This window comes from Lissotriton helveticus, chromosome 12 (assembly GCF_964261635.1).
Source record: "Lissotriton helveticus chromosome 12, aLisHel1.1, whole genome shotgun sequence".
NCBI lineage: Eukaryota > Metazoa > Chordata > Amphibia > Caudata > Salamandridae > Lissotriton > Lissotriton helveticus.
Window position 1 is genome coordinate 824,495,654 of NC_136073.1, and position 14,054 is coordinate 824,509,707.

Consider the following 14,054-nt stretch of genomic DNA (forward strand, 5'->3'; position numbering starts at 1 on the left):
GTGAGTTGGAAAAGAATTTTCAACTTACAAAAAGGGTTTTGTGAGTCATTACAAATTGATATTAGGAGAAGATGTGAAAGGGAAATCCTCTCCTAATTTCAATTTACCACGATTTGTATCAGTGGTTCCATTGAAAAATTGAAAAATGTAATTTACTTCACAAAATATGATAACTTATTTGCAAAGGGGAATCCCTCCTATAGGAACTGCGTATCTCTTGGTAATAATGTTAAGCAGAATTGGGGCGGGGGGAGTGTGGGTGGGGGGGTGCCTGAAGATCACTTCATACCCCCCAGATATGTTCCCAAAAGTAAAACATTTGTTTTTTAACCCCTTGCACGCTGATGACGGAACTGCTCCATCATCAGCTGCGGGTGCGCTGTGCTGATGACGGAGCGGTTCCGTCATGGCCCGCTTGCCGCTCATGCGCGGCGCGAATTCCGCGCCTGCGCTGAGCATTCTATTGAGCGGGGCGGGCCATGACGGAACCGCTCCGTCACAAGCACAGCCCAACCGCGGCTGGTGACGGAGCGGTTCCGTCACCAGCATGCGGCCGCCGCAGTGAAGGGGTTAAAGCAGCATCCGTCCTTCTCTGGTCACAGACCCAAAACACATTCAAGGTCAAAGATCTGCTGTGACTTGCAGGCTGCCATCTCTGCATTCACAACCATTCAAAGTGGTCATTCATTGTAGCTTACCAAATTAATATTCATTTGGAAGGTCATATTGCATAATAATAGGTACGCTTATGCATTTGTATACGTATCTGCAAACCAGTCAGTGTGCACATTGGCACCCTGGGTTGCAAAAGGACATTAGTACATTACGCAGGTAGTCAATTGTAAATTAGTCTTTGTTAAGTAGACAAGGTCCAGTCCTTGATTTCTTTATGGTCCTAATATTTGCCTTGGAAGTTGCTGTTTATGAAGTTATTGTCACAATGTCACCATGCTGTTTAGAAGGGTGGTCATTGGTGTTGGATTTGCTAATGGGAAGCAGATAATTATGGGGCCATGAGTGAGGGAACATATTGTATTACATTATCTTGTAGGAAACAAAAATTCCTACAGGAAATCATTTATATATATGCTAGCAGCCCGCCCCGACGTCGTCCGGGGGCAATGAGGCTTTAGGGCCAACCGCCTGCCCCGGCCCCCGCCCGGCCCGACATTGTCCGTGTCTCGGAGCCGGAGCCTTACCTCAGCCGCCGTTCTTCAGGGCCAACCGCCTGGCCCGGCCCCGGCTCCCTCCCGCCCCGACATTGTCCGTGTCCCGGAGCCTTACCTGAGCCGCCGCTCCTCCCCGTGCTCCTGACTTCACCGCCACTCCTCGCCACTCGTCACCGCTTCTCCCCGCCTGTCCTCCTCTCCTCCCCGCCTGTCCGCCGCTCAACCCCGCGCTCATGTCCGCCGCTCCTCCTCGTCAGCACGCAAGTCACGGCCAGCGCTACGTCATGGCCGGCGCTACGTCCAGGGGACTATTTTTTTTTATGTTAAATTTTTCAAATAACATTTAATTTTTACTTTATATAGCCTAGGTCCATCTGCACACCCTGACAATTCCAACGATGTATCGGGTGTGTGGATTGGCGCTGTGGTTCCCGAGTTTACCCGCCTCAAAGCTTCAAAGTTCTTCCTGTATTATAGTAGTATAGATAAACACTTATACCCACGTGACACCTGTTCTAAATGACAGATGGCGGGTAAAGTCATTGGACTGTCATATTAGTGTCCTAGAATGTCATGTTCATTTTCTTCTGGAACTCTTACAATAATTATATAAGGGTGTCCCTTAGGAATCCCAGCCTAGACAGTCTCATCGAGAGTTATATCCATCTATCTATAGGAAATCCAGGGGATTATGTCTAGAAACATAATCATATTTAGGAAAAGTCACACAGAGGGCCTCATTATGAGTTTCACAGACTTGGGGCGGGGGGTGAATCGTTGATTCTAGTCAGTATTCTTACACCCAAATCTGGAGATAACTTGTGATTTTCCTCTGAATTAGGGCCAACTGGAGGATCTGGGAATATAAGGTCCAAACCTGCATGTTTTCACCCTTCTGTGGGAAATAATGGGCCAAACTATGCCCCAAATGACCTCCTTCTTTGAGCAGGAGATAAAAGGGCGCGGGTGCTTTTTGAAGGCCCTTGGTGCAGGTGGTAGGTGGCACAGGGTTTGGGGAAGGGTAGAACAGGTTTGAGAAGAGCTGAAAAGAGCCTTTTCTTCTCCGTCTCTACTACAGAAAGATGGTGGAAAGGGAGGTTGGCCCCAGTATATGCCTACAGTCCTTTACGCCTGGCACACGTGTCCAGGTCTGGTCCCTCCAGGTCTGGAATAATCAATTCTTGTCTCTTCATACCTGGTAATTCCAGGCCTGAAGACACCCTCAGTTGGAGTGTCCAGGACCAGTATTCTTACAGTGATATCTCTCTTGTCCACGTGTAATGAGTGTCTGAGGGATGTACGACATTACAACGCATGCTTTTACATCGCATGCTTTTACAACGCGGTTTTTACAACGCATACCATTACAACGCATAGTGCTTTTGGGTGCTGGATAGTGAATAGTTTAATTTACTATTCCAACTCCAGTCCCCGTGGACACTAGGGAAGGTTATTGGATAGTAAATTAACCTATTCCCTATCCTAGAGCGCCCCCCAGCACAATGCATTGTAATGGTTTGCGTTGTAATGGTTGCGATGTAAAGGCACTGCGTGGTAAAATTTGCGTTGTAAGTGATGTTTCCCGTGTCTGAGTAGTCAATATAGTAACCAATGTTCATGAAGCACCAGATATTTAGTTACCCACTCCCAAGTCAGCAATATTGTCTCGTGTGGCAGAGCTTTTCTTGCAAAACATGTCACATACAAGCCAGACATGACTGTATGGAACATGCGTGTGCATGTGACTGGCTTATGGCCCTGGAAAGCGAACTAACTGCTTGAATAGTAATTCTAACAAATTTGTGCTTGATCTCCATATTTTATTTAATACTCCTTTTTGACAGTAGTCACGTTAACAAACAAGAGAACGGAGAACTTTCTTTTCCTGAAAGCTGAAGCACTATCAGGATTGCCTCACTCCTAACACTTCCAGCCTCCCAAACCAAAGCAACATCACTTGTTAGGGGTGGGTAAGAGACACCTGCCAATTGTCCGTTTCCCCAAAGGGGGGAAGATAGGTACATTAACTTTTATGGCATAGGTGATCTATTAAAGAAGTGCGGAACACAATAACATGGATCTGGCGTGAAGGTTCACAATGAGCTTGACCAAGTGAGTATTTAATTTGAAAGCCTGAAGTAATGTGAGTGTTGCACCGTTGGAGTACATTGGAATAAAAAATGTGGGGGACGAGAGTGTGTTCGAAGAGTGGTTGGTATCCAAATTCATTTATTTACTGCAACAAGCACACCCAATGGATACTCCTGGCAAAACCACTTGAGCCCCATACTTACCAAGGCCCATCTTGCAGGTGTATGATAGGTGGTAGTTGCAAGGCACATCACTCCACTGGCCGCCATCATGCCACACAATCACCGCACAATCTTCTCCGGACAGGAAGTAGCTGTCTGGTTGCCCATGATGCCAGTTCTCATAAAGCTACCAAAGCCAGAGAAAAGTCATAATAATTGGAAGATTGTAAAACAAACACAAGTACCACATTTTCTCATTTATTTAATAATCAAGTATGTTACAGTTTTGTTGAGCACTGACCAACCCTATTTAGGATTTGGGAAGATCTAAAATAAATCAAGCCCTGAACACCATAGATTAGTAACTTGTGTGTGCCCACTTTGAAAACTAATCTAAAGCTTTGAACATCAAAAACGAATTTATTTGAACACTACAATGAAATAAATTTAATGTATTCCCGAAGTTTGTCATTATTCAATTTATAAAAGTACAAAACACATACAATACATAAACAAGTAAAAAAAATATATATAAACATATTGATTGGTGTACAAATATAATAAATGTTCAAATCAAATCATTCTGAAAAATAATTTAATACAATAATATATCGAGCATGCGTGGTCTTGGAAAATGCTGCCTAGAGTCTACTTTTATCTAAAAGGGAAGAGGAGTTGGCTTAACGGCTAGGGCGGTCGAACTCGAATCTGGGGAACTTGGTTCGAGTCTCAGCAATGACGCTGAGCATCCTGTGATTCTGCGCAAATCACTTAATCTCCCTGTGCCTATCAAAAATGAATGTGTCCTCATGTAACGCAACTGATGCTCATGTACAGCGCTCTGATACTCGCTGCCGGGTCAAGTTTGCGCTATATAAAACTCTATACAAAAAAAAAAAATCTGGTGCTCTAAGTCAATCAATGAACTAATTGAAACACTGGTCATAACATGATGTTTGAAAAACATATCCTTAGTGTTCCTGGCTCAATTATTCATTGTTCTAGGGTTAAATATAACAACACTTACTTTGGGGTGAAAGAATTATTATATGTAACAGAGCAGTATTAAAAGATTTTAGCAGTATTAGTTTTTATTGAATGCAAGGTCATTTTAAAAAGGGACATTAGGCTAAAGGCACATTTCATTTACTAAGCTGTGTGTTTTTTATATATGCCTTCTGAGCAATATTATGGCAGATTTCTATGTCCCTTTGGTAATGGTACACAAGTTAAAACAACAGGATGCTGCTCAGAGAAACCTACACTAATAGCAACAGAGGATAACAACTGATGATTTGACCATCAATTGTTCTCATTGTCAGAAATGTTCTGCCATCTTCTTGCAGTTTTCCACAAGCTTAAATAAATGGAAACATAAAATTGAGAAAATGTGCACAAAAAATATTATAAGCCATATGGTTTATAATTCTATAATATACTGATTGGTCTCCGATTTCATTATTTTAAAAGACCGGGCAATGAAAATTCTAGAAATCCTTCAGTACAGTCATATCGTCGATGATGAAACTCAATCTATGAAAGCTTGTTTTCAATATGCAAATCATAATGATGCCACAGGCTCTGAAACCTTTGACCCCTCATAAACATGTTTGCTGATATTAATTTAAGAACAGGCAGATTAAAAACGACAGATTTTTGCATCTGTATTATTTTTTCCTTAAAAACATTTTTTTACATTAATGCTGCTCTACCTAAATGGAATGAGGTGAAGGTCTGTTTAGAGAAGCTGGTTTTAATGCTTGATCAGATATCACCCTAAATATTTATAAGACAGAAGCAGACTAACCACAAGGTAACATCCTTGAAAGCATTTAAATCTGGTATCAACAGTTCACACCAGTATATTGACAGATTGCTTTGGGGATTTTATATTTACTTTGCATAACAAATCTAATAAGTAACTAATCTTACATGTAAATGTTTCTGTACATAAAAATATTGAATGCATTACATTGGTTTTGACCCATGAAAGTTTGCCAAACCTCCATTGCACAGTGAAATCTTTATTTTTTTATTTTTTTTATTCAAGTCATTTTTATTGAATAAAGAAAGTGAACATCCATCATAAGATACAAAATTCAGTCACGGCACATAGAAAAAATAAATAAATAAATAAATACATTGCACAGTGAAATCTTGATGTTTTTCTTCCCAAACGATTCTTTACGTGAAATGCAACTAAGACATTTTTGACCATTTTTGAAGTGCCATAATATGACATCAGGAGAAAAAGAAGGTGTGCAATCTTTTTAAAATCCTAAAGATTTGTGTATCAAATTATAATCTTCAAATTAAGTGTTTTGTGGCATGTTAATTGGGTGATTTTAGTATTTGTGCATATATATCTAATCCAATTCCAATGATTATATTAATTAGATAACAAAGGGAGGCTTTTCTGTAAAGGGCAAGTGATGGGAAACCTATGCAGTGCTAAAAAGCAAGAGTAGAAAAATATTCTCAAATAAATTATGACACAAAATTGGAGTCCTACTTACATCAAGGGGCTTTCCAAAACCATCTTTGGTTTGCTGCTACCCGGAGTTTTTGACCACAGCACACACTATCGTTTATAGGGTAAGCAGCTATAAAATACTGTGCTAACGTTCTTATTGAAAAGCACAACTCATAACTCATTATATTCCTGTTCTGCACCGGTCCCCAAAATAATCTTGATGTTTGGAATGTCTCAATGTATTATTGAAGCCAAAAATGTTCAATCAAGATATTATAATCATATAGAAGGTGATGTTCTAATATTTTCCTATTGCTGTAAATTGCAATGTATGTCTTTGTTTGGTCTCTGAGTTGATGAGTCTTGGAAATACTGAAGTACTGTTAATGAGATATAGTTTTTTTTTTATAATGCATATTGCAAGAATTTGCCTGAGGCTTAACAAATTATAAATAAGCATCATAATACTGCATTCAAGATAATACATTCATAGATAACAGTTACCAAGGGGCTTCCATCCGACCACTGAAAATCTCCTTCTATGGTCCTGTCATTCAAACCAATCCACTGATATTCCTTGTATTTGTCTGTGGATAAAAAGCTTGGCATTAGTGCCAACAGTTTGCAGAAACAGTCTTGTTAACAGCAAATAGTGAAGAGTGAAATACATCTAGAAGGATTTCAGAGCTTCAGGCCACTGGGTTTTCTGCAAACACTACATATCAGAAATAGACCCAAGAGAAATGTCGGATCTGTAGCCATAACTCGAAATTCCAGAGAATATTCTGTTATGCCACGCCATGTAATACATGCCATTTATGTCAAAAATGTAGCGCAAGTGAGCCGCAATCAACCAGAATGCGTGTGGGTGCTGTTTGTAACGTTATAGGTTGTTTTACACTATCTTTTAGCGCATAACGCGTCCTCCAGTCCAAAATGGGCGTGAGAACGCAATACATGCTAAAATAGAGCATGAAATGGTGGTTTTGTATTTCATGTAATTACGCATAATTTTGCGTGATTACGCAAAAGCTTGTCGCAAACTGTATTTCTTTTACAGTGATTTCTTTGTTAGTGGGGCTACAGTATATGCCACCTGGAACCACTTAGAAGGTTAATGCTTGATCTAGTTGTTAGTTGGAAATGGGGTTGGAAGTATGTGAGCAGTGTTTTTATTATTTCACCTACAATGAAGAGGTGCATAGCTCACAAAGTTTCAATATATGTCATTTAATTGGTGGAATCTTGAAGGTGAATGGTGATAGGCATTCTATCTTGGCACACGAGCCACAGACCTATCTCCTTTTTGAATCCTATGTATGGGCTTCACTTTAACAAATCCAACTCTTCCTTCATGCCTTCCCAGCGGCATGCCTTTGCAAATGGAGGAGGATACACATGCAGAATGTGCTCACAAGCAAAGCGTATCTGAGAGCAACCTATTTTTTAAAACCCGTACCGTCGGATGTGCAAATTAACAGCAGCGTAAATTGGGCTTGATTCCAAGTTTGGCAGCTAAAAATGGGGAATAACTTCTCAACAGTACACAGTTTTCCTCTTTCCAAAGTGTGTAAACCGTGCATGTGGTTGTTTGCGTCATTGATTAATCTGGACATGGAATGTTCTGGGATCATTTCTCTTGACCAACCGGATCTAAGGTAGGGTTGAAAACCAAAGAGGGTCCTGCCATAACTCAACGTTAGCGAAACTCTGCTAGTAAGACGACGTTAAACCGAAGGTGCTAACAATTACTCTAATCCAATAGCATCCAACATCATCAATCTATACCTTCTATACATACAATCAAACAGTTATGAGCTATGTTGATATGAGGTCTGATAAAAGATACAATGATCTAGACTTGCTTCTCATCCATCTGATGGGCCAATTGACACATAAATGCAGCCTATGGAATTCATTTAGTAAGTAAGTCACCATTCCTTCTGGGGCAGACTGAAATGCAAATTCTCTGATGGGCAGCCTGAGGCTGGTGATTGTCTTAGCCTGCCCTCAAACAGCCAACTTCTAAGTATGCCTTTGAAATCTTGTTACTAGGAAAGGAAGGTCCTGAGTCAGGGCTATCCCCCCATGAGAAGCTTCTAAACATACATTACAGCTCTGCACTCTGTTCCTTACTGTTGATGAAGTTCTGCTCCTCAGGTGTGTTGATGCTCGCCAGGTGACCGCCAACATCCCGGCAGTTGGTCTCAGCGTCCTCCCAGCTTCTTCGAGTCAGGAAGTGCCGGTAGCAGTAGCCCTGGAATTTATCCCAGCCTTGACTGCACTCCTCCCTACCTACACAAGGGGCGCAATCAGCACAAAGGCAGACATTTTGAAAGTGAAGTCACTGAGGCACAGCAAAGAAACAATGAGAGTCAAAAAGTTGGCATTTATATTTTAATAAATCAAGGACGGTGGTATTAGCCAATTAAAGGGGCCATCCGGTGAACGATGTCTCAATGTGCCTCAAAATCCAAGCAAACGTCATCAATAAAGGAACATTCTAGAATGCTTATTATTGGTCATTGTTGGGGATACAGGACTAGATGGTCCCTTTAAAAAATATTATCCAACTCACAGCGAGACCCTTTGTGGGTATATCAGTGCTATACGATTACGGCAATCGACAAAATAGAATATGTTTTAATGCCATATCTGTAAATTGGAAATCTAGTCACGGAAGTGGTTAATACTGTGTATTGTACTGGGTCAATGAAATCAAATATACATATAATAGCTTTTGAGCCCAAATAAGCACCCACAAAAGAACCACTGCCAGCAATAGACATAAATGATAGTCATATAGATATATATCACCCTTTCCCACGCTTCATATAAGAACCCATGTGAGAAATGTACAGCCGTCAACTGTACATATATATTACAAAGTCAGCGATAGCAGGACTATAGCAATGCAGTTATCGTTAAGTAACAATTTACATAGGAAATGCAATTTTAGGGTTCAATAATGGCTCAGATCCACCCCAATCAACCAAGATTTGGCAGACACTTTTACTCCCTTAATTCACTTTGTTTCAAATTTAATCTAGATTTCTCAACAGTCGCAGACTGTGCAGGAAAGAATGGTGGGGCGGGTGGTTCGGGTGGTTCGGGGTTGGGGGCGATAGTCGACAAATGACGGATTTATTTATTTTATTTTCCCTATTCTGTTGTCTGTCGACTTCCCCACCCCCGCCTCATGGCGCTTACCTGCACCGGCCACAACTGTTTCTCAAGTGGGAGTTACTTGGTGACTCATTTTCATTCCAGTAGATGATGAAGAATTTCAAAAGGAATGCAAAAACTGCTGGACGGACTTACAGCACACATGGAATGAGAATAGTAATTTAATTAGAGTAGGTTCGCGTTTTGGTTTATTATAAATATGTTCAGTATGTTTTTTAAGGATGATGTATTTCAAAGATGGGACAGCTAGAGACAAAGGTTTAGTTTTAAGTATGGTCCAACAATTGTGATCCCACACTTGTTCAAAGGTCCAAGGGTCTGTAATGGAAAATAATATATTAAAATATGATAGATCCATATGATTTGTCTCCCATCAGCCACTGCAGAAAATTGGACTTCATAAGAGGCTGCAAGACTCAACATTTTGATTCACTGAGAGCAACAAGAAAATGTGATGGTGCCGCCATCACTAGAGGAAAAGGAGAGACAATGAACCGTCAATTCTGCAGACCAAGAAAGTTGATGTTGGAAAGGGACACAACCCATCCTTGGTGAAGAGCCGGGGGGGGGGTATTAATAGGACAATTTCTGCTCTTACAATTGAATACAAATATTTTCAATTGAGTCTGGTGGCACTTCGAGACTACAGGTGCCACTATGAAGTCAGGAAGGCATATTGAAATGAAAGTCACCCACTCCCAAGAAATATTACTGACACAATAAAAGGAAATTCTTGTGAACCTGGAAATATGAGCAAAGGGAGGGGGAAAACGTATGGGAACTATTCAAGGGAAAGGCCCAGCTCTTGTGAGAACTTTGAGAGCACCTGATCTGAGTAATAGCAAATGGAGCACATTTAATTTTGAGGCCTATGAATTAAAGAAACAGAATGCCTCAGTGCCACAATGTACACTACAGGCGGGGTTATTCGACTCTGGAAGAGAATTCTGTGCACAACTAAAGATTCTGCAAAGTGGCAGTGAGGAAGTAGTGTGTGTCTTCAATCATGTACCACTCCCAGAATTCACTACCAATGCCCAAAGTCTGTGTCACATGACTGCACACAGAAGGTTTCAGGGTTATGCGCATTGGGCTAAAGGCGAGCCCGAAGGCCACAGCCTATGCCTTGGACCCAAAGGGCACAAGTGAAGTCTGAGCGCAGCGGGCTCTGCCGGAAATGGGTTGGGAACCGGAAATGGCTGAATGTACCCAGAGCCTTATCTACATGGTTGAAAGCTGCACCCATTGGTTTCTCGATAATGAGGCCTATTTGCTGAGTGCAGGGCATGACTGAAGGCCATTCTCAAAACCCACTTCCAACCACTTACAAAAGCCATGTGCAGGGCTTCTGACTCATGGGTACTGTCTGTAGGGATTTTGTGTAAATGTCCATCTCTTAAGCCCATAACCAAATGTGCACGTGAAACGGGTACTGGTTAGGCATGTGCAAACTTATATTACAGATGTGAAATTTGCAAATGTCACAAAATTGCAGAGTATTTTGCTGACACAAGTTTTTGCATGATTTTTGTCGGTGGCAGACTGGTTCATTCTCAAACCAGTCTCCTGACTTTTTAACTCGAGGTTTATGCGCACATTTAATTTTCACATGAGATACTGGCAATTGAATTTGAATACATTTCACAAAATTCCACGGAATTGAGGTGACTCAATAATATGTGGGTGCAGGCCATGTTGAAATGCCATGCCATGTGTTATACTTTGATCTCCTTTTCTTGCTGCTCAGCCTGTACGAATGTGTACTGGAATGTTAGAATGATGATGTGAGAGCAGAATGTTGGTGTTCCTGGTTGTGAGAGAAAAGCCAGTTGGAGACTGAGGGCTGAGCAGCAAAGAACCTGCTCCTGGTGTTCCATCTCAGCTTGAATAAACCTCTACATGAAACTTACCTCATGACTACGTCTGGAGTTCCTACCATTCATCTTTATTACACCATGCATCCAAATCCCACGTTATATGACCTTAGTCCACACACATGGGGTTCTGGAGCTCAAGGAATAACAAGCACAACTGCATGCTGCAAAGGTCAAAGGTTATTGGCAACTGATTTTGTGGACACAATAACTGCGTGAAGAGTGTGACACACTGCCATGCCCTTTACCCAGAACCTGATGCAAACAGCTGGGTGCAGGGCATGGTAGGAAACAATGCCTTTTCCCATTGCCACTGACCATGGCCAAACATCCTAATCAATGGGTTCTTGAAGGCGATGACTGGGCACCAATCATGGTCGAAGTCCATGTCATGCACCTAGATTCTGCTGCTCAGGTCTAAAGGCCACACACACCGAGTGCCATGGTCAGATTGGTTGGGCGCAGTGAATGGCTCAGGGCCAATCCATACACCCAAAGGATGCTGGACAATGCCGAGGGAATGCAATATGGAATCTAGGGGCGGCATACCTGGGATCAGGGCATGGACTGTGACCTGTGCCCAGAGTGGATTCCTAATGGCCGCAAATGGCGCCGTGGGTTCATTAATAATAGAAGCTGGGCATGGAGTTGAAATGAAAAAACTAAAATATTCTCAGTTTAGAAAAAGAAATAACATATATATGATCAAGGCCGCATGTCGGGCGGCCGAAACGCGTCATTTGGGCATTTGATGCTCTAAATAAACATCATTAAGCAACAAGCCTTGCCTACGGAGTCTGTTTCCCGGTACTGCGCCGCTCCTTTGGAAGGTTGCACCACTGGGATCCTGGTGTGACATATATATATATATATATATATATATATATATATATATATATATATATATATATATATATATATATATATATATATATATATTCCCTCTCGCTTTGCCTTGTCGCAGGGGGAGCTCTGTTACGCTGGTGCCATCTACGGGGTCAAGGCAGTCTCCCGTTCGTATTAAGACACAAAAAGTTCCAAAATTGATGGCACTCCACTCGGGGACGATTTTGCAAGTTTATTTTATTTTTCTCAATTGTTGAAATAAAATAAACTTGCAAAATCGTCCCCGAGTGGAGTGCCATCAATTTTGGAACTTTTTGTGTCTTTATATATATATATATATATATATATATATATATATATATATATATATATATGAAAGCATTTTCAATTTAGAAAATGAAATAACATATATATAGAAGAAAGAAAAAGTGCTACCTTTTACCTTGCAATCAGCTCTAAATCGAGCCATGGATTATCTTTTAGTGTGGTGTAACACTTCATGCAGTACGGAGTGACAGGCTGGTGCCAGATATTTCTATTTCTCCTTGTCTAAGACTTCTTCAGGGTCATGACCCTATTGTGAATGCAGAAAGCAGCAGCAGATGTTGGTGTCTCCTGATGTTGCAGGTTGTATTGTCCCTTCATAGATCCATGGTTGGCTTTCAGATACTTTCTCTTGCTATGTGTCCCAAATTGGTAGATGCAGGTGCAAATGGTAAAATACAATTTCCTAACATAGAGGCTCAATTACAAGTGACCCAGTAATCAATACATCAATAAGTGTGGTAATACCAAGCAGAGCATTATGACACCAATGGAATTTCTGTGCCTTTATCTGGCCTTGCAAGCTTCAAATCAGGAATGGGGAGTAACATAGCAACATTCATAATACCCCATTGACCTCTGAATGCTTTCCCCAAATCTGCAGGAAATGGGAATATTGGCCCACATGTAATCAGACAGTACTTTATTTTAAGTGGATTTATGTTTCTCCCCATAGATAGAATACTAAAAGAAATTCTGCAGTATTGCCTGTGGCGATTTTGATGTTTGATCGCCTGCTAACATCTCATGTTTAACAATTTGTAGATCACCTCCATAATTTCCCTAATGTGTTGGCACTTAATGCAGCCTCTTCAGTGGATGAAGAACATCTTGCTGAGGCAACCCCAACATCCTAAAAATGCAAAAATGTCCACTTTGTTTATACTCTGTACATACAACCTCTCCTCAGCAGCAGTACCAGAAGTTCTGCAGCAGATTGTGTGCACTGCTTTTTCAGAATTGCAGTGCAACGTTATAACACAATGAAAAGGGCCTATTTTGTATGTTACTGTACCTTTAAAATATGAACTAGAAACTCAAGAAGCATTCATACCACTATTACAGATGGGTCTTCAGCCTCTAGACAAGCAGATTTGTGGGTTGTAGTCAAGGACTACACAATTAATTATTGAGTTTCTTAAGAAATGTATGGATTTGGGTACATAAGGGACTGGAATTTTTTATAGGACATCGAAAACCAATAAAAAACATTCTGAGGCACACAAATACAGCTTTAATTTCATGCAATCCGCCCCTCAATCAAGGAAGTCTGTGATAAAAAAAAAGAGAAGTCCCACCCCCATTCTGCATAGCTCATTGGCATCTGAGTATGATTTTTGGCAAAGTAAACTGCCTTATTTACCTGCTTTATGTGCCATTTGACGATCATAAGTCTTTAATTTCCTCAAAGAGATATATTTTTCAAGAATTGCAATGATTTTTTGGGATTGCCACCAGTAATTCAGAAAAGTCCATGATTGGCCAATAGGAAACCTTTACCCTGACACTAAGCACGCTACATGTGTTCTGGTTAGCTTCTAGGAATAGTATAACAGGGAAAATTGGGAACTTTTTTGTTAACTCATACAGTCGTAACTGCTTTTCAAACATATTCTGCACAGTTTTAACCTGACTGACTGCTTAAATCTTTAAATCTTCAGTTTGAAAAAGGTGCTTTCTTTGGCCCCTAAGTACAAACTCTACTTTTGCACATTTAAAATAATCGATTAGAAAATACTCAGATTCCTTCACAAAAAAACATCCTTTAGATCAATTGAGACTCTTTCCTAGCATGAGGCCACACCTTTCAAGAACAAACCCTCTCTCTCAACTAAGGTAATAGGTACTGGTCTAATGAATGGTAATCTGCAGCAGTTAAAACATGTTTTCAGGGAAATATGGATGGCAAAATGTACCCCCCTGGCAGATC

General features: G+C 40.8%; 1 protein-coding gene across 1 annotated transcript in view; it reads right to left on the bottom strand.

The window, feature by feature from the left end:
• The window catches only part of BCAN (brevican), a 69,559-nt gene that overhangs the window by 14,397 nt on the left and 41,108 nt on the right, over positions 1-14,054 (bottom strand). Inside the window, exons 9-11 of the mRNA XM_078669469.1 lie at positions 8,031-8,189; positions 6,399-6,481; positions 3,464-3,608 (exon numbers count right to left, since the gene is read on the bottom strand). Coding sequence (XP_078525595.1) covers positions 3,464-3,608; positions 6,399-6,481; positions 8,031-8,189 — 387 coding nt within the window. The remainder of the gene's footprint in view (positions 1-3,463; positions 3,609-6,398; positions 6,482-8,030; positions 8,190-14,054) is intronic.